Here is a 26,134-nt window from a genome sequence, read left to right as displayed (position 1 = left end):
ACTCTTTAACAGATTTGTCAGGCAAGATTTCCCTTGACAGAAACCATGCTGACTTTGACTCATTTTATCATTAGTCTCCAAGTACCCCAGATGTCAGGCAGCATTTAAGGAAATCGACTGTCGACATTTTGTATTAAACTCTTCATCTGGGCTGGAAGGAAAGCGGAAGATAGCTATTGTGCTTTGGGGGAAAAAGAAAGTGGAAGGAAGGGGGAGAACTATGTTCTCAATTAAGGCTCTTTGGCCCAACAAATTCAAGCCAACCAAGTTGCCCTCCTAGTTAGTCCCGATCTCCTGTGTTCAGATTATATCCCTCTTAGCCCTGCATCTCCCTGTATCTGTGCTAGTGTTTCCTAAATGATATCATTGTGTCTGCCTCATCCACTTCCTCTGGGATGTCTTTCCATACACACCACCCTATGTGTGAAAAAGCATCACCAAGGTTCACTTGTAAAACTTCCCCCTCTCACCATACACTTAGTATGTGCCCTCTACTTTTGGTACCTCCTACCCTGGAAAAAGATTGTTACCATCCACCCTACTTGTGCCTCTTGTATTTTTAAACACTTCTATGAGGTCACCCCTCATTCATAAATACCAATATTGACCAACTTCTTCCTTTAACTCAGGTCTTCCAGTGCCGTTAATATCCTAGTTTCCGAGCAGATTTTCTCTGCACTCTTCCTGCTCTACCACATTGTTCCTGTAACAAGGTGACCAATTCTTTAATTACTTCATTGCCCTACCCTTAATCATTAGAAATGCGCTGGAAAATGCCATAGGTGGTTCAGTCAGTTGCATGCTCAATTTAAATTTACAGCCCTGACTCAAACACAAAATGTTGGCAGAAGTGCTGCTTTTGAGCCAAATATTAAAAATATATGAATGGGATCAGGTATTGTCTTAATTAACTGTAGTGCAGGAATGATGCTGAAAGTCTGTGCCCTCCAAAGAGAACACCTGATTTGTTTCTATTGGTAAAGTCATAATGAACAATCATTGCTAATTGAGTATCCCTAGGATTTTTAAATGTTGTTTTACTCATAGAGCTGTTAGTAATATGTGTACACTGTTACCTCACTTCCTTATATTTCTCCACAGCTCCTAGTCTCTCACTATTCAAGAGATATTCTTACTACCTTCCTTGATTTCAAAAAAAACAGATAGGCTTGCCATATTTCTGCCATAATTTTTTGCACTTGAATAGTCTGCCCTTTCCCCTTATGCAAATTCCAGTTCTAAATCACACAGCAGAGATTGGGTTGAATTACCTATCTGCACAAAAGATTTCAAAAGTTATTCAGTGTTTTTTGGAATTTGCACTTGGAGATCTGGAGTTATCCTGTTGGTTAAAATATTATGCCAGAGTTTAAAAGTTACTTGAACTTAAAGGATAGGTTTTAAAGGAAGATAATGTGAGTTTCAGATTTGATTTCATGTTTGTGCTGTAATCTGACATCTACATATGGCATGGACTTCTATCAAAGTTCAAAGTTGCTGTGTTATCAAAGTATGTATAAATTATACACCTTTGAGATTTGTCTGCTTACAGGTGTTGTCTTAATTAACCCAATTTTAATAAAAGATCAACACCAAATGTGCCGAGGGAGGGAGAGAAAAACGCAAATCATGCTAACAATAAAAGCAAACAACAGCATTCAGAATGAGAGTGAGCCTGTAGACACGAAGCTCAGATCAGCCAGAGCAGCTCCATTGCCTCAGCCTCAATTCATCTCACAGCAGGGCAAACTGTCAGACTCAGTGTCCTGGAGATCAGTGTAAACTTTGTAGAGCAGTGAGCGGAACCGGCCTGACCCTCGCCTTTGTTCCTTACACCCTGCCTTTTCGGTCCATCTGGCCCCGCGTTTAAATTGTTCAGAGTTAAATGGTCATCCTCTGCACTAGGATCCGGGCCCATACCCAGCCTTTCCGAATCGGCCTGGCACTTAGATCAGTCCAGGTTTAAGTGGATGGGCACCGAAACTCCTCGACTGCAACTTTTCTCCTCTCTGCTTGCTCCAACTCTGTTTCAAACATGCCTCAACCTTGCTCCAACCACTTCTTGAACATGTCTCAATCTTGCTCCAATTTTACATTGTACCTGCATGCCTCGATCCTCGAGTCAGCTTTGCCTGTGCTCACCTCTTCATTGTTTGCGGTGATTGTTAACCACAATTTTCCACAGAAAAAGTGTTTAGTTGCATTTCTTGCTTTACAAATCACCAGTAACCTGTCGTCTGTCTTCAGTAGCGCCATCTTAAACTGGAAAGAAAAGGAAATTCTGTTTTAGTTTCAGCTTATTCAGTGATCCCTGGTTAATGTGTAGTTGTGTCAGAGGCGAAGTGGCCATGCTTTCAAGACCTACTAGAGCAGGGGTTCCCAACTTTTTTTATGCTATGGGTTCCTACCATGAATCAAGGGGTTGCAGACCCCTGGTTGGGAACCCCTGTACTAGATTCTATCTAATACCCCAGCAGGAAACTATCTTAATTAGTTTTACAGCAGAAAGTGGTATGATTTGTATCCCTCTTGGAAAAGGGATGTCAGTTTTCAGTCATATTATGATTGTGTATAATTTAATGATATGTTTTTCTCCCCCCCTCTCTCCCCCCCCTCTCTCCCCCCCCTCTCTCCCCCCCCTCTCTCCCCCCCCTCTCTCCCCCCCCTCTCTCCCCCCCCTCTCTCCCCCCCCTCTCTCCCCCCCCTCTCTCCCCCCCCTCTCTCCCCCCCCTCTCTCCCCCCCCTCTCTCCCCCCCCTCTCTCCCCCCCCTCCAGTGGGACCATTAAGAATAGAATTTTCCCAATCTATTAATCTGGAGGAAGTGAGACAGATTAATTCGTTAGTGGGAATAGGAGGCCGATTTACACCTTCAGATTGTATAGCTGTTCAGAAAGTTGCTGTGGTCATTCCTTTTCGCAACCGTGATGAGCATCTGAAATACTGGCTGTATTACTTGCATCCAATTCTGCAACGGCAGCAGCTTGATTATGGAGTGTATGTTATTAATCAGGTAAGGCACTGCGTCTGTAATGAATTCATGGTCCTTTTTCACTTTATTAGAATGCCTGTGCCCTTTCCGTTTTTTAGCTGCTTGAGGGAGATGTGCTCAGAGAATTTTCTGTGAACTTCTGCAAATTCAGCACACATCAGCTTACTAGTGGTGTACTGCTGTGCATTGTATTCAGTGGATGTGGACAATAATCATTGTTGTCGGTTTATTGTTTGGAATTGTTAAGCATAAGCGTGGTAACTACTGGCACAAAGTGGATGGTAAAATATTTGTTCTGGTCGTAAATTCTATACGCTCCTAATTTAAGTTCAAGTTTATCGTCATTCAACCATACTGAGGTATACAGCTAACCAATGCAACATTCCCCTGGGACCAAGGTGCAAAACACAGTCCATATTTCACATACAGTATATAAAAAAATATTAACAGATAAAGAATTCTGCAGATGTGCAAGTTGACATAAAGTGAATATACAACATATAGTTAAATATGCTGCAGTATAATGCTACTGGCACTATCATAAATAGTGTACACTGAATGGTAGTGGTTGCTCAGAAATCTCACCGCTTGGTGGAAGAGGCTGTTTATTTGTTCTTGTACTTCGGTACCTGACAGTAGAAGATCAAAGAGATTGTGGGGTGGATGGATGGGGTCTTTGAGAGCTGAGGGCTTTTGAGCATTGAAGCAAGTGAAGGAAGTATTGCTTTATACATTAGTTCAGTTGATAGGTGCCAGTGTCACTATGATGTGATTAAAACTAAACTGGTTCAACACTGCCTTAATCATTCTGAAATAAATAAATAAATAAATAAGCTAGTCAGCGTCAAACCATCACAAAGATAAAACTTATTTATTTGACTGTGATTTATGGGATTCCAAGTATTTTCTTAACAGGCTTTCAATTAATCATCAAATATAATGGCATAGAAGGTGAGAAAGTATTGTTTGCAGAAAGTATGTGTTTCAATGTGGAAAAATTTGCTATTTTTAATTTAGAATTTGTAACTGTTATTATTGAATGGTGTAAATAATTATCCTATAACAACATTAGATAATTTTGGAAATATTAAGATCCTTCAAGTGGTATTCTATTTGCATATAAGTTCCTGTTAACCAAAAGGCAGGGTTAAAAATGCAAAATTTTTATTTCAACATGCAATAAGGGGTAATTGTTGAGTATTATCACATCCATATTTAGCTCCCTCCTAAAAGTTCAGTTTCTGTGTACAAACTCATTCTAAGCAGATGGGGTAATTAGGACAAACTTTGTATGCGATCTCAGTGTTATAGTATTTTTCGTTGTGCAGGAAAGGATCTCAATACAATTATCCTGTTTTTGCAGCCAAATCATTTTTATTGATTGTCATGTTGTGAGAAAGACCAGTTGTTGTTTGCATAACAGCTTTTAAAAGAAAGTGCTTTGCCCTTGTAGGACTTCACTAGCAGTATTGCAGATAGACTTGGTTTGGTCTAGTTGTCTTTGCTCATGAGTCAATATTAGTCTTGGTTTTCAAGTCTGCCCTGGATTCTTTCTTAGTGTGGAACCACGTGGCCCCATATTTGTTCTCACATTTTCTAATACCATTTTTGTTTGCGAAAATCAAATTGAGTGTTGGTTGCGTGGTGTTGAAGTGAAAACTTTATAACTTTATACAAATAATAAAAATAACTGAAGCATTGTAGATGGTAGTGTGATAAGCTTAGAATTCAAAGGTTTCAGGTGTGTACTCCGGTATGCTTATCGATTGTAGTTGTGCCTTCAATACTATTATTCTAAGTAAACTTATTACCAAGTGAATGCCACCTTTGATTTTCTGACCAATAGACCACACTCACTGAGGATAGGCAGCAACTCCTCTGCCATGATTATTCTATACACTGGTGGCCCACAAGGCTGCATCCCTGTACACTCATGATTGCGTGGCCTGGTTCTGCTGCAGCTCCATCTACAGTCAAGGGTTCCCAACTTGGTCCACACATCCCTCAGTTAATGGTAGGGGTCCATGTCATTTCATAAAAGGTTGGGATCTCTGGATGCGTGTTTGCATATGACATCACTGCATCCTAAATAATGCTGAGTACAGGAAGGAGATAGAGCTTAATGACATGGTGTTTTGACAATAATATCAAAATAATTTTATGTCAACAAAACTAAAGAGTTGGCCCTTGACTTCAGAAAGTGGGATGGTGCAAAACATCAACCTTGTTGAGGTTGAAAGCTTCAATTTTCTCAGCCTGTCCTGGTCTAACCACATTGATGTCATGGCCAAGGAAGCTCAGCAGTGCCTGTGCTTCCTCAGGAGGCTAAAGAAATTTGGCATGTCTCCTTTGACCATTTTCAATTTTTACTGATGCGCCATAGAGAGCATTGTCTGGGTGCATATCAGCTTGGTGTGGCAACTGCTCTGCAACTGACAGTACAAAACTGCGCAGTTGTGCACCCAACTCAGCGGAAAACAGGAACCAGCCTTCCTCTAGGGTCTGCCTGTTTCTCACTGCCCCAGGAAAGCAGCCAGGATAATCAAAGACCCCAGCCACCCCTGGTCATTCTGTCTTCTCTCTATCCCATTGGGCAGAAGATACAAAAGCCTGAAAGCATTGCCCCACTGATATCAGCTGTTTGAAAGGACCTTTTGACCTCTCCATCTACCTCACTAGGATCTTGCACTTTACTGCAAAAGTGCAGTGCAGGTAAATGATAGCTTCTGCACTTTAGTTTTCATTGTTAGTTGGTTTACCTTATTCTAGCTCAATACATTGTGTAATGATTTGATCTGTATGAACAGCTCTCAAGACAAGCTTTTCACTGTATCCTGGTATATGTGAAGGTAATAAACTAATGTCAATACATTTGACAATGTCTCTTTTATTTTCAGATCTTGTTATGTATAACTTTCCTCAAAGGTCAGTTATCTAGAGAAGCCCTACAGTTGCAAGTAGAAAATATTTGGGATGAGTTTGAAGAGTCATCTCCAAGAGAACCACAAACTTGTAGGGTTTGGGGGCTTGCATGCCTCAATGACCCAGAGGGCTATGTTAGCTGAAGTCAGAACTTTATTCTTTGGCTCTTGGTAGAGTCACCCATGCTAAACAGGTCAAAGGGTAAAGGCCACAGTCCACTAGTCCTCCTGGTTTGGAGATTCAACTCAGGTCTAACAACCCAGACTGGTCAGAAAAAATTGTTATGGAAACAGCAATGAAGAATCCTTCTACATGTGTGTTCGGTAGTGTTCCTGAGTCTCCACCCAGGACTTGCATTGCTGACAGTTGTGAAAACCGAGAGGAAGCTACTGGCACGATGCAGGAAACCCTGCACACCACCAAAACAAAGACCAAAACAATCCCTTCCTTCATGACACTTCTCACGCTCTTAAACTTCTCACGCTCTTAAACTTTTCGATGATTTTAAGTTCCTTGGCCCCCACCGCTTTATTTTCACCATGGATGTCCAGTCCCTATATACTTCCATCCCCCATCAGCTTCTTTTTGGATTCCAGACCCAATCAGTTACCCTCTACCACCACTCTGCTCCGTCTAGCGGAATTAGTCCTTACTCTTAATAATTTCTCCTTTGGCTCCTTCCACTTCCTCCAAACTAAAGATGTAGCTATGGGCACCCGCATGGGTCCTAGCTATGCCTGCCTTTTTGTTGGCTTTGTGGAACAATCTATGTTCCATGCCTATTCTGGTATCTGTCCCCCACTTTTCCTTCGCTACATCGACAACTGCATTGGCGTTGCTTCCTGCACGCATACTGAGCTCGTTGACTTTATTAACTTTGCCTCCAACTTTCACCCTGCCCCCAAGTTTACCTGGTCCATTTCCGACACCTCCCTCCCCTTTCTAGATCTTTCTGTCTCTGTCTCTGGAGACAGCTTATCCACTGATGTCTACTATAAGCTGACTGACTGTCACAGCTATCTGGACTATTCCTCTTCTCACCCTGTCTCTTGCAAAAATGCCATCCCCTTCTCGCAATTCCTCCGTCTCTGCCGCTTCTGCTCTCAGGATGAGGCTTTTCATTCCAGGACAAGGGAGATGTCCTCCTTTTTTAATGAAAGGGGCTTCCCTTCCTCCACTATCAACTCTGCTCTCAAATGCATCTCCCCCATTTCACGCACATCTGCTCTCACTCCATCCTCCCGCCACCCCACTAGGAATAGGGTTCCCCTGGTCCTCACCTACCACCCCACCAGCCTCCGGCTCCAACATATTATTCTCCGTAACTTCCGCCGCCACCAACGGGATCCCACCACTAAGCACATCTTTCCCTCCCCCCCCCCCCTGCATTCCACAGGGATCGCTCCCTACGCGACTCCCTTGTCCATTTGTCCCCCCCATCCCTCCCCACTGATCTCCCTCCTGGCACTTATCCTTGTAAGCGGAACAAGTGCTACACATGCCCTTACACTTCCTCCCTTACCACTATTCAGGGCCCCAGACAGTCCTTCCAGGTGAGGCGACACTTCACCTGTGAGTCGGCTGGGGTGATATACTGTATCCGGTGCTCCCGATGTGGCCTTCTATATATTGGCGAGACCCGACGCAGACTGGGAGACTGCTTTGCTGAACACCTACGCTCTGTCCGCCAGAGAAAGCAGGATCTCCCAGTGGCCACACATTTTAATTCCACATCCCATTCCCATTCCCATTCTGTCATGTCTATCCACGGCCTCCTGTACTGTAAAGATGAAGCCACACTCAGGTTGGAGGAACAACACCTTATATTCCGTCTGGGTAGCCTCCAACCTGATGGCATGAACATCAACTTCTCTAACTTCTGCTGATGCCCCACCTCCCCCCTCGTACCCCATCCGTTATTTATTTTTATACACACATTCTTTCTCTCACTCTCCTTTTTCTCCCTCTGACTATACCCCTTGCCCATCCTCTGATTCCGCCCCCCCCCCCAACCTTGTCTTTCTCCCCGGACCTCCTGTCCCATGATCCTGCCATATCCCCTTTGCCAATCACCTATCCAGCTTTTGGCTCCATCCCTCCCCCTCCTGTCTTCTCCTATCATTTTGAATCTCCTCCTCCCCCTCCTACTTTCAAATCTCTTACTAACTGTTCCTTCAGTTAGTCCTGACGAAGGGTCTCAGCCTGAAACGTCGACTGTACCTCTTCCTAGAGATGCTGCCTGGCCTGCTGTGTTCACCAGCAACTTTGACGTGTGTTACCAAAATTGTTTTCTGGAATGTACAAACCATGTATCACCCTGGCAAGCCAGTTCAAATAACTACAGAAATGTGTAGTTTTGGACCTTCATTGCTGCTGTGAGTGCCAATGTCATAATGGGCAGTAAGTAGTGATGAAGAGTCAAGAAGAGTTATTCATATTGCAAAGACGAGAGAGAATGCATGGGACAGCATTGCTGGCGTTACAGCACAAGTCCAATTCCCAGTTGTCCTGCAACTCAATTCTCTCTCACAAGCCAACCAATGGCCCTTTTTGATTATTTTTATACTATTTAACCTTCTGGGAAGCTTTCGGGATATGAAAAGAAACCTGGACTTTGGATATTGTTGATACGGAGATTGCAGCTTCTCCCTCTGACACTTTGGTTTCCTCCCATGACCCTGGTTCTCTTCCACATACCCTGTGCAATAATACTAGCAAGTTGAAAAGTTGTCTCTTTGACGAGTGTACATGTAAGGCTCATTTGTTAGGTGCTGTGTTGTATGACATGTGATCATGGTCTCCTCACCATGATTGTTCTTGGCAAGTGGTACGCCATTGCTGCCTTCTGGGCAGTATCTTTACGAGTTAGGTGACCCCAGCCATTATCAATACTCTTCAGAGATTGTCTGCCTGGCATCAGTGGTCACATAACTGGGACTTGTGATGTGCACCAGCTGCTCATACAACCATCCACCACCTGATCCCATGGTTTCACGTGACCCTGATCAGGTTTCTAAGCAGCTGCTACACCTTGCCCAAGGGTGTCCTGCAAGCTACTGGAGGGAAGGAGCACCTAGCACTTCTTTTGGATCTCCAACCCGCCAGCTATTTTGCTATAGTGGTTGGTGGTAGTTGGTATCCATCAGTCTTGAAGGACAATGGGTGATGTTGATCATCATCACAAGCCTGGGTGGAAGATATGGAGATCCTGAGATGTCCAGTCGTGAAGTTCCCCCTCTCGGCCTCAGCAGTGTAGTCCAGGAACTGACAGAAGGATGTTCAATGACGTCCATCCACCTTGGGAGGCTCCACTCTGGACTTGGTGTCTGGGTTTACTCACGTTGCCTTTGTCTGTCCCAAGGCTGCCCACAAGGCAGTGGGGCTATTTACCCTTAGCTGGGGATCTGGTTCACGAGCACCAGGGCGTGTCCACACACTGGTGAGCCTGCCTGCTATGTGTGCAGGGGCCAGACTTCCTCCCCATCTGAAAGGAGTTTAGCTTCCGTGCATTTCCAGCGAACTGCTAGCTAGCAGTGGAAACTGAAAGTGAAAGTGACAAGTACTACCCACTACACGAACACAGAAGACGCATCGCAACAGCCATTTTGACTTCAGTTTGGTACAGTATAGTTGTTTAATGTTGCTGTTATTGAACAATGCTATTTGGCAGGGAGAGGCAGGACATTAAGATTTCCTTGGTGATTTTCCAAGATGCGGGAGCATATGTAGTATGTCTATACGGAAGCACTCATCTCAGTTGCAGTTGGGCTTTATGAGAGATTAAAAGCTTAAACAATTCAGTGTGAATAGACTATCTGAATCCTAGAGAAAATGCTGCCAATGGATGTAGGAGATTATACATGATAAATAAGGCAGTATTCTTCTCAATAAGGGTAAAACTGAATTAGGCCAGAAAGCATATAGCCAACATAATACTAGGGGACCCACATCTGTATATTTGATTCAGCAACAAAGACAGAATGCTGGAAGAATTCGACAGCTCGGACATCCTATATGGAAATGAACAAACAGTCCGAAACATCAATTGAGACCATTCTTCAGGACTGATGTATTTGACTGCTGTTCATGCATGATCTTCTTGCTGTATGGCAAGAACGTGTGATCTTTAAAACTATGATTTGTCTTAATTTCCTTTTCAAATCTATTGATTAAGTGCCATTAATTTCATGGATACTCCTCACCACGGAAGTCAGAAATGCTAACTGGTGTCAGATTGCAGTTTTTATGGAAGCTGACTACTAAACCATATTGTTGTTTGGAGTCCTTGAACTGGACTATAATAACTGCAAATCAGGTGTCTTTGGGGGGGGAGGGCGGCGGAAATTAATAACCTTCCTCATTTGGATAGGATTGTGATCTTAACCACCTTGTGTGTCAACTCAAGCATAAAGCATAAACTGACATTGATCAATGATCCAACGTTCCTACCCACTGCAAAGCCTTGGTTTCACTATGACAACTATTTTGTAAATACACATTGAAATATGCTCTTGATTAATCACCTCTCCATCTTTATGAAGAAGGTAGTTGTTTGTAGGAGGATTATTTAGTAACAAAATGAAGGATCCCTTTACAATATTGTGGTTCATTCATTTCGAAGAGATGAATTCTAGCAACTCTGACTTGCTTTCTTCCCATCCCTGATCATGCCTTTTGCCTTGGATCCAGTCAAGTTGCATGACTCTTGTCCTTCCTCACCACACTGCCCCTTTTTGCCCTCCCACAGAGTTTGCTGGAATGAGATACAGTGCCTCCTCATTTGTCAATCCAATCCACTGCCTTGGTTCCTGTCAACTCAAGAAGTGAAGTTTACATGATCTAAATATATTCCGTCACTTGGTGTGGTCTGCGTCCAGTTCCGATATGTCCTTCCATGGCGCCTCTTGTGCCATGATGAGGCCCCCCTCAAGGGTGCATTCCACCTGGGTGGACTTCCATCTCATGAATATTGAGTTCTGGTAATTTTTTCCTTGCCCTTCCTCGCTTCTTCTATTCCTCACTCTGGCTTTTTGCTCTTCTCATCTGCCTATCACCTCCCTTTGAGTCCCCCTTCCCTCCCCTTCTTCCACGGTCTGCTCTCCTGGTCTATCAGATTCCTTCCTCTCCAGCCCTTTACCTGTTCCAATCACCTGGCTTCACCTAACACCTTATAGCTAGTCCTCTTTCCCCTCCCCCCACCTTTTTATTCTGACATCTTCCCCCTTCTCAGTCCTGAAGAAGGGTCTCGGCTAGAAATGTTGGCTATTCATTTCCATAGGTGCCACCTGGGCTGCTGAGTTCCTCTAGCATTTTGTGAGTGTCAACATGAAATGTAAACTCTTTTTGTCCCTTGACATAACTAGTGGATGTTTCTAGCATTCCCTCTATTTCAAACTTCTATTATCTGCATTTTTTTTCTTTTCAGTTGTTCATTGTTGCACTTGGTAGATCAAAATGAGATGTGAAATTTTTCCACACAGTAACATTGATGTATTCTATGTGATCTAACACATTGTTATCTCTGCTGATATAAAGGAGAGAAAAATATTTTGCTAAGCATTCTATTTGTCTACTACTATTTAGTATTAACAAAGGAGCTGAAAGGTGGTGTGGGAGCCCTGGCAGGAAACACAAAAGAATGACTTATTAGAGGAAAGGTTGTCAATGCTTTTTGAATGCTACAGACACAAGGGAACATAGCATATAAAAATACCCTTCCATCAAGCTGGGTCACGGAAACTAAATGCCCTTGGATCAATTGCTTAATTTTTCAGATACTTTACATAGAGTATGACAGCACAAAACAGGCTGTTCTGTCCACCATGTCATACTGACCTTTTAACTGACTTTAAGATAATCTTAACTCTTCCCTCCTATGTAGGCACATGAATGATAGAAAATGGAGAGCTACCTAGGAGTTTATTAAATGCACCTAATGTATCTGCCTCTACCACTAACCCCAGCAGGGTGTTCCACACACTCACCACTCTCTCTGAGGGGGGAAAAAAACTAACCTCTGACATCACTCTATACTTTCCTCTCCTTGTTGTTCGTCCTTCGTAGTCGAAGATGACCATGGCTTCAAAGTCAAATGGGAGATTGGTGGCTGTGGGTCCGGAGGTGACTGATGAGGCCAGTCCGGGCCCTGAAGGCTCGCCCACATGTGGGACACAAGTAGGTGGGTGCTGTCGTGGCAGTGGATGCTGCTTGGGCCTTGCACACAGCACGCTTTCGTTGCGCCTCGATGGTGCGCCTGACTTCAGCTGCACGGGCTCCTGTGGTGATCTTGCTGCGCCAAGCTGGACGGTCGAGGGCAAGCGTCTCCCACGTGTTGATGTCGACACCCAGGCCTTTGAGGGATGCTTTGAGGCAGTCTTTGTAATGTTTCTTCTGCCCCCCGACTGAGCGCTTGCCCTGACACAGTTCTCCGTACAGCAGCTGCTTAGGCAATCGGCTGTCTGGCATTCTGACCACATGTCCAGCCCACCTGGCTTGGGCTTTCAGCAGGAGAGTGTAGACGCTACAGAGCCCAGCTCGTTCCAGGATTTCCGTGTCGGGGACTTTGTCCTGCCACCTGATGTGGAGGAGTCTGTGGAGACAGCTCAGGTGAAAGTGGTTGAGCTGTTTGGCGTGTCTGCTGTAGACAGTCCAGGTCTCGCTGGCGTAAAGGAGGGTGGTAAGGACCACTGCACAGTAGACCTTCAGCTTGGTGGTAAGGCTGAGTCCTCTCTGCTCCCAGACGTTCTCACGGAGTCTCCCAAAGGCGGCGCTGGCTTTGGCAATCCTGTTGTTGACCTCAGCGTCTATGTTGACTGCGCGAGAGAGTATGCTGCCCAGGTAGGTGAAGTTGTCGACTGGCTGGAGGTTTTGGCCCTTCACCGTGATGCGCGGCTCCTGGTATGGCTTTCCTGGGGCAGGCTGGTACATAACTTCGGTCTTTTCGGTGCTGATAGTGAGACCGAAGTTGTCGCAGGCTTGTGAGAAGCAGTACAGTTCACGCTGCATCTCCTGCTCTGTGCTGGTGTTGAGTGCAAACAAGAAGTCTCTGATGGCAACCAAGGCTTTCGATATGGTCAGCAGAGAAGGCTTGTGGAAGATCATGGAGGAGTTTGGCTGCCCCAGCAAGTTCATCACAATCGTCCAGTGGTTCCACGACAGTATGATGGTGAAAAGTTCTGGATGACGGTGACGAGTCGGTGGCCTTCCCAGTGACAAATGGCGTCAAACAAGGCTGCTTTCTTGCCCCGACTCTGTTTGGTGTGGTATTCTCTGCCATGCTGACAGATGCCTTCCGTAACTACGGAGAAGGAATCCACGTCAGGTACAGGACTGATGGCAGGTTGTTCAACCTTAGGCGCCTGCAGGCAGTTACACTTTCCTCTCCAGTCACTTTGTATTAGCTACTTCCACTCTGGGGAATTGTCTCTGGCTATCCACTTGGTCTATGCCTTTTATCATCTTGTATCAAGTCACCTCTTATCCTCCATCGCACCAGAGAGAAAAGATCTAGCTCACTCAACCTATCCTCCATAAAGTGTGTTCTCTAATCTAGGCAACATCCTGATGAATCTCCTCTGCACCCTCTCTAAAACTTCCACATCCTTCTTATAATGAGGTGGATCAAAACTGAACACAACATTCCAAATGTGGTCTGGGGCACTGTATATCCCATCCAGCTCTGGAGAATTAACTATCTAAATGTTTTTCAAAAGTTTCTGCACATCCTTTTTCTTAATGTCAACATGTTCTAATAGCATATCAGCCTGCTGTCCTCACAGTTGTCAAGGTCTCTGGTAAATACTGAAGCAAGGTATTGAATAATGACATCGCCTTCCTTCTCCGATTCCAGGCACCTGCTTCCTCTTCTATCCATGCTTGGGCCTCCTGTCACTCTCGTCAGCCTCCTGTTTTCACAAATGTGTAGAATGCCTTTGGGTTTTCCTTAATCCTACCCGCCAAGGCCTTCTTATGCCCCTCTCAAGTCCATTCTTAAGCTACCTTGGCTACCTTGTAACTTCCTATAGTCTTGTCTAATCCTTGCTTCCTAAAGTGTTTTTTCTTTCTCTTGACTAGATTTTTCACATTTCTTTGGAATCAGGGTTCCTTACCATCCTTCAAACCAGCTGATTCCTGTTTGATTCCAATGCATATTTTGGACATAATTGCACTTCAGAGAGTGCAGAGAAGCACTAGGATGAAGTGTTTTGTGATGAGAGACTGGATAGGTTGCAAGAGCAGAGGATGCTAAGAGGAGACCTGGTAATAGATGGTAAGAGACTCAGTGGCTACTTTATCAGGTACACTTGCTCATTAATGCAAGTGTCAAATCAGCCAGTCATGTGGGAGCAACTCGACGTCTAAAAGCATGCAGACATGATCAAGAGGTTCAGTTATTGTTCAGGCTAAACATCAGAATGCAGAAGAAATGTGATCTAAGTGACTTTGACTGTGGAATGATGTTGATTTATGGTGTGGTTGAGTATCTTGGAAGCTGCTGATCTCCTGGCAGAACAGTCTCTAGAGTTTACAGCTATTGGTGTAAGAAGCAAAATGCATCCAGAGGGTGGCAGTTCTGTGGGCTAAATTGCCTTGTTAATGAGAGAGGTCAGAGGAGCGGCCAAAATAGTTTAAGCTGACAGCAAGGCAACAGTAACTCAAAACCATGTGTTACAACAGTGGTGTGCCAGAAGAGCATTTCTGAATGCACAGCATGTTCAAATGTGGTAGAAGCAGAAAACCTACAGCACAATACAGGCCCTTCAGCCCACGATACTGGGCTGAACATGTACTCATTTTAGAAGTTACCTAGGGTTATCCATAGCCCTCTATTTTTCTAAGCTCCGTGTACTTGGGTGGCGTTCTCAGGATTGCTGCCAGTGCTACGTGACAGTGATGGTAAGAATTGGAGGAGATAGCAGTTGAATGTGTGGCTGAGGAGTTGGTGCAGGAATCAGGGTTTTAGATTTTTAGATCATTGAGATCTCTTCTGGGGAAGGTGGGACCTGTACAGATTGGATTGGTTGCACCTGAACTCGAGGGGGAGCAATATCCTTGCAGGTAGGTTTGCTAACATGATTCGGGAGGGTTTAAACTAATTTGCGAGGGGATGGGACCCAGAGTGATAGAGCAGTGAAAGAAGTGCATGGAGTAAAGCCAGATCTAACATACAGAGAGGCTTTGAGGAAAGAGAAGCAGAATGAACGGTGTAAAGACAGTAAGGTAGAAGGGCTGAAATGTGTGTACCTCAATGCAAGAAACATCAGGAACAAAGGTGATGAACTGAGAGCTTGGATACATACATGGAATTATGATGTAGTGGCCATTACAGAGACTTGGCTGGCACTAGGGCAGGAATGGATTCTCAATATTCCTGGATTTCAGTGCTTTAAAAGGGATAGAGAGGGCGGAAAAAGGGGAGGAGGGTGGCATTACTGGTCAGGGATACTATTACAGCTACAGAAAGGATGGGTAATGTAGCAGGATCCTCTTTTGAGTCAATATGGGTGGAAGTCAGGAACAGGAAGGGAGCAGTTACTCTATTGGGGGTATTCTATAGGCCCCCTGGTAGCAGCAGAGATACAGAGGAGCAGATTGGGAGGTAGATTTTGGAAAGGTGCAAAAATAACAGTGTTGTTATCATGGGTGACTTTAACTTCCCTAATATTGATTGGCACCTGATTAGTTCCAAGGGTTTAGACAGGGCAGAGTTTGTTAAGTGTGTCCAGGATGGATTCCTGTCACAGTATGTGGACAGGCCGACCAGGGGGAATGCCATACTAGATCTAGTACTAGGTAATGAACCGGGTCAGGTCACAGATCTCTCAGTGGGTGAGCATCTGGGGGACAGTGACCACCGATCCCTGGCCTTTAGCATTATCATGGAAAAGGATGGAATCAGAGAGGACGGGAAAATTTTTAATTGGGGAAAGGCAAATTATGAGCCTATAAGGCTAGAACTTGCGGATGTGAATTGGGATGATGTTTTTGCAGGGAAATGTACTATGGACATGTGGTCGATGTTCAGAGTTCTCTTGCGGGATGTTAGGGATAAATTTGTCCCAGTGAGGAAGATAAAGAATGGTAGGGTGAAGGAACCATGGGTGACAACTGAGCTGGAAAATCTAGTCAGGTGGAAGAAGGCAGCATACATGAGGTTTAGGAAGCAAGGATCAGATGGGTCTATTGAGGAATATAGTGAAGCAGGAAAGGAGCATAAGAAGGGGCTGAGAAGAGCAAGAAGGGGGCATGAGAAGGCCTTGGCGAGTAGGGTAAAGGAAAACCCCAAAGCATTCTACAATTATGTGAAGAAAAAAAGGATGACAGGAGTGAAGGTAGGACCGATTAGAGATAAAGGTGGGAAGATGTGCCTGGAGGCTGTGGAAGTGAGCGAGGTCCTCAATGAATACTTCTCTTGGGTATTCAACAATGAGAGGGAACTTGATGATGATGAGGACAATGTGAGTGAGGTTGATGTTCTGGAGCATGTTGATATTAAGGGAGAGGAGGTGTTGGAGTTGTTAAAATACATTAGGACGGATAAGTCCCCGGGGCCTGACGGAATATTCCCCAGGCTGCTCCATGAGGCGAGAGAAGAGATTGCTGAGCCTCTGGCTAGGATCTTTATGTCCTCGTTGTCCACGGGAATGGTACCGGAGGATTGGAGGGAGGTGAATGTTGTCCCCTTGTTCAAAAAAGGTAGTAGGGATAGTCTGGGTAATTATGGACCAATGAGCCTTACGCCTGTGGGGGAAAGCTGTTGGAAAAGATTCTTAGAGATAGGATCTGTGGGCATTTAGAGAATCATGGTCTGATCAGGGACAGTCAGCATGGCTTCGTGAAGGGCAGATCGTGTCTAACAAGCCTGATAGAGTTCTTTGAGGAGCTGACCAGGCATATAGATGAGGGTAGTGCAGTGGATGTGATCTATATGGATTTTAGTAAGGCATTTGACAAGGTTCCACACAGTAGGCTTATTCAGAGAGTCAGAAGGCATGGGATCCAGGGAAGTTTGGCCAGGTGGATTCAGAATTGGCGTGCCTGCAGAAGGCAGAGGGTGGTGGTGGAGGGAGTACATTCAGATTGGAGGATTGTGACTAGTGGTGTCCCAGAAGGATCTGTTCTGGGACCTCTACTTTTCGTGATTTTTATTAACGACCTGGATGTGGGGGTAGAAGGGCGGGTTGGCAAGTTTGCAGACGACACAAAGGTTGGTGGTGTTGTAGATAGTGTAGAGGATTGTCAAAGATTGCAGAGAGACATTGATAGGATGCAGGAGTGGGCTGAGAAGTGGCAGATGGAGTTCAACCCGGAGAAGTGTGAGGTGGTACACTTTGGAAGGACAAACTCCAAGGCAGAGTACAAAGTAAATGGCAGGATACTTGGTAGTGTGGAGGAGCAGAAGGATCTCGGGGTACATGTCCACAGATCCCTAAAAGTTGCCTCACAAGTGGATAGGGTGGGATGTTAGCTTTCATAAGTTGAGGGATAGAGTTGAAGAGTCGCGATGTAATGATGCAGCTCTATAAAACTCTGGTTAGGCCACACTTGGAGTACTGTGTCCAGTTCTGGTCACCTCACTATAGGAAGGATGTGGAAGCATTGGAAAGGGTACAGGGGAGATTTACCAGGATGCTGCCTGGTTTAGAAAGTATGCATTATGATCAGAGATTAAGGGAGCTAGGGCTTTACTCTTTGGAGAGAAGGAGGATGAGAGGAGACATGATAGAGGTGTACAAGATAATAAGAGGAATAGATAGAGTGGATAGCCAGCGCCTCTTCCCCAGGGCACCACTGCTCAATACAAGAGGACATGGCTTTAAGATAAGGGGTGGGAAGTTCAAGGAGGATATTAGAGGAAGGTTTTTTACTCAGTGGTTGGTGCGTGGAATGGACTGCCTGAGTCAGTGGTGGAGGCAGATACGCTAGTGAAGTTTAATAGACTACTAGACAGGTAAATGGAGGAATTTAAGGTGGGGGCTTATATGGGAGGCAGGGTTTGAGGGTCGGCACAACGTTGTGGGTCGAAGGGCCTGTAATGTGCTGTACTATTCTATGTTCTCTGTACTTATCCAGGAGTCTCTTAAAAGACCCTATCGTATCTGCCTCCCCCACCATCGCCGGCAGCCCATTCCATGCACTCACCACTCTCTGCGTTTATTTAAAAAAAAACTTGCCTCATGACATCTCCTCTGTACCTAAGTCCAAGCACCTGAAAACTGTGCCCTCTCATGTTAGCCATTTCAGCACTGGGAAAAAGCCTCTGACTATCAATGCCTCTCATCGTAGATGTTAAGTTTTTTCCCAGAGCAGGTATGCTAAAACAAGAGAAAATAGATGTAAGATGAGGAGAAAGAGTTTTAGCAAGAATGCAAGGAAGGATTTTCTTTCAGTCAGAGCATTGTTGGGATCTAGAACGCATTGTCTGAGAAGGTGATGGAGACAGATATCCACAGTATTTAAAGAAGCAACTGGCTGAGCAGTTGAATGACCAAAGCATAATTGGCCATAGACCAAGTGCTGGTTAATGGGTTAGATAGGCAGTTACTAATTAGCATAGATCTGGTCGAATAAAAGGCCTGGTTCTGTGTTGTATGACTTTGGCTTCATGGCCTTGGGACCCAGGGTCCTTCTGGACACATTAATTACATTTAACTTAACTGTATGCATCTTATTTTGGGGTCAGATCTGTATGTTCTTGTTTTTTTAGAGCCCCAACCGTATTGTCAGTATTAATTTTAGTTTAAAGTACATTTATTATCACAGTACATAAATGCCACATACACATTCTTGACATGCATTTTCTTGTGGGCATTCACAGTAAATCTAAGAAACAATTGGATCAATGAAAGCCTGCACCCAATAGTACGGACAGACAGCGACAAAATATAACAAACTGTACAAGTATATAAGCAACAGATTTTGAACATAAGATGGAGTTCTTGAAAGTGAGTCCAGAGGTGGTGGGAACAGATCAGTGATGGGATGAGTGAAGTTACCCTGCTGGTTCAAGAGCCAGACTGTTCCTGAACCTGGAAGTGTGAGTCCTGGGGCTCCTGTACCACCTTCCTGATGGCAGCAGCAAGAAGAGAGCATGACCTGGGTGATGGAGGTCCCAGATGATGGACACTGCTTTCCTGAGACAATGCTCCATATAGATGTGCTCAATGGTGTGGAGGGTTTTACCCGTGATGGACTGGGCCATATCTACTACCTTTTTATAGGCATCTCTTTAAAAGGACATTGGTGTTTCCATACCAGGCTGTGATGCAGCCAGTCAATATACTCTCCTTATGAGTGAGAAGTTTATCAAAGTTTTGTTGTCACACTGAATCTGCACAAACTTCTAAGGAAGTAAAGGTACTGTCATGCTGTCTTCGTAATTGCACTTATGTGCTGTGCCCAGGACAGGACTGCTGAAATAATAACACCAAGCAATTTAAAGTTGCTGATCCTATCCACCGCTGATCCTCTGAGGACTGGGTCGTGGACCTCTCCTGAAGTCCTGAGACAGATCCAAGTTGCTTCTCAGGCAGGGGTTGATATGTTTCATCACCTACCTCTCAAAGCACTTCATCACTGTGGATGTAAGTGCTACTGGACGATGGTCATTGAGGCAGGTTGCCATATTCTTCCTAACCACTGATATAATTGATTCCTGCTTGAAGTGCAGGAATGATGGTGCAGTGAGAGGTTAAAGACATCGGTGACAGCTCCAGCCAGTTGATCAGCACAGGTCTTTACCACTCGGCCAGGTACCCCATTTGGGCTGGCTGCTTTTGGGCTCAGAGACTAAAATCACATGGTCATCGGGGGCATCAGAGGCACTACAGCACCTCCGTCACCTCAGATGGTTGAGGAAGTTTGGTATGGGCCCCCAAATCCTAAGGGCTTTCTTCAGGGGCACAATTGAAAGCATCCTGACCGGCTGGATTACTGCCTGGTATGGGAACTGTACTTCTCTCAATCGCAGGACTCTGCAGAGAGTGGTGTGGACAGTCCAGCACATCTGTAGATGTGAATTTCCCACTATTCAGAACATTTAAAATGACAGGTGTGTTTTTTTAAAAAAAAAAGGGACCCAGAGGATCATTGGGGACCTGCGTCTCCCCAACCACAAACTGTTCCAGCTGCTACCATCTGGGAAACGGTACCGCAGCATAAAAGCCAGGACCAACAGGCTCTGGGACAGCTTCTTCCACCAGGTCATCAGACTGATTAACTCATGCTGACACAACTGTATTTCTATGTTATATTAACTGTCCTGTTGTACATAATATTTATTATAAATTACTATAATTGCACATTTAGACAGATACATATCGTAAAGATTTTTACTCATGTATATAGAATCATAGAAAATAGGTGCGGGAGTAAGCCATTTGGCCCTTCTAGCCTGCACCACCATTCAGTATGATCATGGCTGATCATCCAACTCAGAACCCTGTACCTGCCTTCTCTCCATACCCCCTGATCCCTTTAGCCACAAGGGCCATATCTAACTCCCTCTTAAATATAGACAATGAACTGGCCTCAACTGTTTCCTGTGGCAGAGAATTCCACAGATTCACCACTCTCTGTGTGAAGTTTTTCCTGATCTCGGTCCTAAAAGGCTTCCCCTTTATCCTCAAACTGTGACCCTTTGTTCTAGACTTCCCCAACATGGGGAACAATCTTCCTGCATCTAGCCTGTCGAATCTCTTTAGAATTTTGTACGTTTCAATCAGATCCCCCCTCAATCTTCTAAATTCCAACGAGTACAAGCCCAGTTCATCCAGTCTTTCTTCATATGAAAGTCCTGCCATCCCAGGAATCAATTTGGTGAACCTTCTTTGTACTCCCTCTATGGCAAGGATGTCTTTCCTCAGATTAGGGGACCAAAACTGCACACAATACTCCAGGTGTGGTCTCACCAAGGCCTTGTACAACTGCAGTAGTACCTCCCTGCTCCTGTACTCGAATCCTCTTGCTATGAATGCCAGCATACCATTCACCTTTTTCACCACCTGCTGAACCTGCATGCCCACTTTCAATGACTGGTGTATAATGACACCCAGGTCTCGTTGCACCTCCCCTTTTCCTAATTGGCCACCATTCAGATAGTAATCTGTTTTCCTGTTCTTGCCACCAAAGTGGATAACCTCACATTTATGAAGGATGTAAGAAATAATGTCAATTCAGTGAGAGTTTGTGAAAGTAATAACATAATTTGATGTTATTTTAGGAATATTAATTTATTTCAAAGGTTCAATTTGATGTCAGAGAAATGTGTACAATATACATCCTGAAATGCTTTTTCTTTGCAAACATCCACGAAAACAGGGAAGTGCCCCAAAGAATGAACAACAGTTAAATGTGAGAATCCCAAAGTCACCCCCCACTTGTAAGCAGTAGCGAGCAACAATCCCCTCTCCCCCAAAACAAAATGTGCACCTGCTATCGAGCACAACCGTGAGCTAAGCGATAGCAAAGACACAGACCTTGCGGTTACCCCAAAGACTATCGCAATTCATCGGGCATTGAGCAACCCATAGGTTCTCTTTCTTCCTAAAAGAGAGAGGGAGGTGTCCCCTGTTTTCACAGCAAGCAAGAGATGTAACAACAACCCGCTGGATTATGATGTTAAAAGTCCGTTTCGTCGCTTTTTACAAGCTCTGTACCCGAAGATCGCAAAGATTCTTGGGTCCTCGGGCCCACAGTGATGACTCACGAGTCTCCTGCCGTGACACCGGCCCTCAATCCGCTCGTCTCCAGAGCTCCGAAATCTTAGGCTTCCGAACACTAGGCCGACCCCTTGGCGTGCCGAACATTGGCTGGTCCTGAAACCCCGAGAACGGATCCCACTCCTGCAAAGAACCGAAGTCAGCGTGTAACGCCGGGTCAGGGTCTTCAGAGGAACCCTGAAAGGGAAAAATAAAGATAGTAAAGATGGAAATAAAGCTGTTTCTGAAGATGCAAGCAAAGGAGTCTCCTTTTAGTGCCATCGTTACTCTGCCTCCGTCTTCGGGGAAATAATATGCATTAATTTTGTTTTAGTCATAGTCATACTTTATTGATCCTGGGGGAAATTTTCTCTGCAATGTATACTCCAGAACTCTGATTTGTGTTTTTGTCTTGTAGCTCTGATACTTTTTAAACAGCCTGATGCTACTTATTTGCTCCAGTAACAAGTGTTAATTTCCTAGGTCTCTCCTTGCAGCATTTGTGTTTGCTCATGAGGAGTGAATGTAATACATTCTTCTTGAATTACTGCATTTCTTCTTTTGTTTACAAGAATAGTACAGATAAATATTTCAAATAGATGATAGTTTTCTTGCCATCATTCCTTTTAGTTTGTGTATGGTGTTCTAATTAGTTTCACTTGGAAGTGAGGACGTTATGTTCTCACTTGGGTTCCATAGAAGGCAGTGTGAAATAGGCGTACCATGTGGAAATGAGGAAAGCTGAGCTTTGGTCAAGAGAAATCTGATCTCAAGTTGTCTAGACGTTCCAGAGTGCACATCTGATCTGCATCCTATCATAGCAGGGAAGAAAAGTTTGTGTGCCCCTTCTTTACAAGGTATCTAAAACATGAATGCCTTGCTTTGGAAATGTTGGTCAGGTGGCCACTAAGATCAGGAAAAAGTTCTTTATGCAGAGGGTGGTGACCACGTGGCATTCCTTACCACAGAATACAATGAATACCAAGTCATGACGTATATTTATTTCTTATGAACAGACTTAAAGGATAGTGCGAGAATGATACTGAGGTGGATTATTAGCCATGATTGTTGGACTGGAAGTGCCAAATGCCTTAATCCTGCTCCTGGTTTCAATGTTTTTTTGCAGTGATTTTTTTTTTTAATTATTTTTGTGCATTGTATTCCTGGAGAGTAAATTCTCCAAGCCTTCAAAAGTGCTGTTATTAAGCCAGCCTTTTCAATTGCAGTGAGTTGGGCTCACTGATTGCTTGCCCTCGGTTCAAGTTGTACTTCCAGTGTGTCTGTGGGCTCAGTGTTGTAATATTTTGTTGTATGACCCAATGGGGGTTGTTTATCTGGTGCACTGAATATTAGCTGCTGCTGAAGCTATCCGTAACTTCTGGTTGGTTGTCTGCATGTCACTACGTAGTCACTGCTGCCCACAGTAACCTTGACAACAGAAGGACGTTTGGTACTTTAACCTTAATCTGGAGTGCTTGATAGCATAAAAAAATCAATTTGTATAATATTAATAGAGACAGAAAGCTGTTGCGGGAATGTATTTTGCCATGTGACCCTGGTATTTAAGAAATGGAAAGCTGGAATTGATCATCACCAGTGCAGTCACACTAGCTGTGACCTTGCTGCTGCCAGGATTGTTACTGATGGGATGCAGGAAAATAGTGAAGTTGGCAAGTGTTGACTTTCTGCTCAGGAAAGCTTTTGCTGATGTAACTGCCTACGTGAGTTTAGGAGGTGTGCCTACTTATGCCTGTTCTGTTTTCAGTTGTTAAGATTGGAATGTGATTTGGTTCCCTCTTTTTTTTCAAAAAGGCATTAGTCTTTACTTCCCAATCCTCAGAAATTGAACTGCATTCTATTTTTTATTTCACTAAAATGTATCTTCAATATAATTGTTCAGATGTTCTTGCTATTGCTGTGAATATAACTTCTGTATGGGAAAGAAAATGAAATCATACCTTTCATAATGGACGTCCCTTAACACTATTTTCTATATGTTATTTTTCACATGATTTGATGTTCACAAGACAATGTAAATGTGGTACTACTTTTCACAAAATAAGAAAGAAAATATTTTTAGCAGGCACTCAAACAATGTTTGCACCACCCTGGAGATGATTTATAAAATTAGTTATGGTTGGTCGCTCATGTTGAAAATTTCATCAGTTTGTTTATCCTTATACTGTATGTTTTCAGCTTTAACATTGAAGTTTCTTGCAGCAAACAAGATGACAGTTTCTTAAAGTGTGTTCAATGTTAGATGCTGTTGTTGGGAGGGGGACGAGGCAAGCTTCTGAAAATGTTTCTTCTGCTATTTTAATATTCACTGCATTCATCTTTTCCCTCTTTCCCTTCCCCTCCCCCACCTGAAACCCACTTGCTTTTTTCTAGATCTGTGCTTGTTTCTTCTGTCTTCTGCAGAACATTTTGAGATTGTGAAAGTTGCAAAGGAATCTGATTGCATCTATCTCTACCTGCACTAGATAGCTGAGATGGAGAAGGAAGAACTAGTGCTCTGCTCTGCTTGGCTGGTAAAGTGAAATACTTTGTGCACTTTAAGAAACTGGTATTTCTCGGTACTGTATGCTTATCCTTAACTGGAAGGAAAATGAGTTGTTTTTATATCTGATGTTGATCCCCTTTTTTTTGTGGTAGACCAAGTGATTCTATACTCTATGGTAGTATAATTATATTTTTCTGTCTGTTTATTTTTTTAACTTGTCCAAATGTTTTTGTTCAAGCTAACACCAAAAACACTTGTTACTTCTGCAAAGTGCTTCCTTTGTAAATTTGGCAGCTAATTCAGATGACTCAGTCATTCTTGGAAGCTGTAGATAAACAATTTTTAAAGTGAATAAAGGAGAGCATTGTGTGAGTGGACATAGTTAGAGTGGGGGTCAGATTTTGGCGAGACGAGGCAGAGACTAAGGTGAGTTTCTGGTAAGTTTCTCTCTTGACCTTTATAATTGCACAGGTAGAGTACTGAGAATGGAACCCAGGATAAGGTGTGCTCCTCCTGCATGATGTGGGAAGTTACGTGACCTCCAGTGCCCTTGACTACCACTTGAGAGAAATGTTCCAGCTGCTGCACCTCAAGGGTGGCCAATGTTCTTGTGGGCAGGTCTAACCCCAGCTTTTGGGGATGTTGTCAACAAGGTTGGCAGGGAAGTGGAAACTGACATGTTCGGTCAGGGAATGGAGCAGCTGATGTAAATATAGATGCCATGTGTAAAGAGACTGTGAGGAAGGAGAGACAGTATATAGATATATCCCAGAGATGAAGTTGTATTCTAAAGAGAGGATGACACAACAATAGCTAACATAGGAAGTTGAAGACAGCATAAAAGAAAGGGAATATAACATTGCAAAAAACATCCTCGTCCAAGGCTATGCTGACGGTCAGGGAGTTGTGTTCACTGTTTCCGAAATGCCCACTGAGAGATCTGTAACCTGACCAGGTTCATTACCTCATACTACATCAAGTATGACCTCTCCTCTAGTCAGCCTGTCAGGAATCCTTCCAGGACACACCTAACAATTCTTCCCCATTTAAATCTCTTACATTAAGGAGGTGCCAATCAATATCAGGGAAGTTGAAGTTATCCATGCCAATAACCCTGTTATTTTCACAGCTTAACAAAAATCTGCCTACTGATCTGTTCCTCTGTGTCCCTTTTGCTATTGGGGACTGAGAGAAGACTCTCAATAGAGTCATGTTTCTGCCTTCCAGCTCTACAAACTCAGCTGTCATTCCTTCCATGCCATCCTCCTTTTCTGCAGCATTGATACGATCCCTGACAAGCAATGCCACTCTCCCAGTTATCTTACCTTCCCCCAGTCCTCTTTGAAACATCTAAACCCAGTACATTCAGCAGAATTCTTGCCTTTGTGACAGCCAAGTCTCTTCTAGTTTCAACAGCATAGCTCCAAGTACTGACCCATGCTCTAAATTCATCGTCCGCTGAACAACTTCTACGCTCGTTTTGAAGTGGAAAATGACATGGCGGCGAGGAAGACCACCCTTCCTCCAAATGACCAGGTGCTGTGTCTTACCATGGCTGAGGTGAGGAGAACTCTGTGTGGGGTCAACCCACGGGAGGCTGCTGGACCAGACAATATTCCTGGCAGAGTGCCTAGAGGATGTGCAGACCAGCTAGCAGAGATTCTCACTGACATCTTCAACATCTCCCTGAGCAGCGTCGTCGTTCCTACGTGCTTCAAGGCCGCCACCATCGTCCCCGTGCCAAAGGAGTCTTCAGTGTCCTGCCGCAACGACCACCGTCCTGTCGCACTCACATCCATCATCTTGAAGTGTTTCGAGAGGCTCGTCACGAGGCACATCAAGACCCTGCTGCCCCCCTCACTGGACCCCCTGCAGTTCACGTACCATACCAATTGTTCAACAGACGACGCCATCGCCATCACCCTCCACCTGGCCCTCACCCACCTGGACAAAAAAGACACGTATGTTCGAATGCTGTTCATAGACTTCAGTTCAGCATTCAACACAATCATTCCTCAGAA

General features: G+C 44.3%; 1 protein-coding gene across 1 annotated transcript in view; it reads left to right on the top strand.

The window, feature by feature from the left end:
• The window catches only part of b4galt1l (DP-Gal:betaGlcNAc beta 1,4- galactosyltransferase, polypeptide 1, like), a 76,090-nt gene that overhangs the window by 1,518 nt on the left and 48,438 nt on the right, over positions 1-26,134 (top strand). Inside the window, exon 2 of the mRNA XM_072281892.1 lies at positions 2,776-3,011. Within this exon, the coding sequence (XP_072137993.1) occupies positions 2,776-3,011 (236 nt within the window). The remainder of the gene's footprint in view (positions 1-2,775; positions 3,012-26,134) is intronic.

The sequence above is a fragment of the Mobula birostris genome, chromosome 17 (genome assembly GCF_030028105.1).
Source record: "Mobula birostris isolate sMobBir1 chromosome 17, sMobBir1.hap1, whole genome shotgun sequence".
Classification (NCBI taxonomy): domain Eukaryota; kingdom Metazoa; phylum Chordata; class Chondrichthyes; order Myliobatiformes; family Myliobatidae; genus Mobula; species Mobula birostris.
This window is presented reverse-complemented; position numbering and strand designations above follow the sequence as displayed.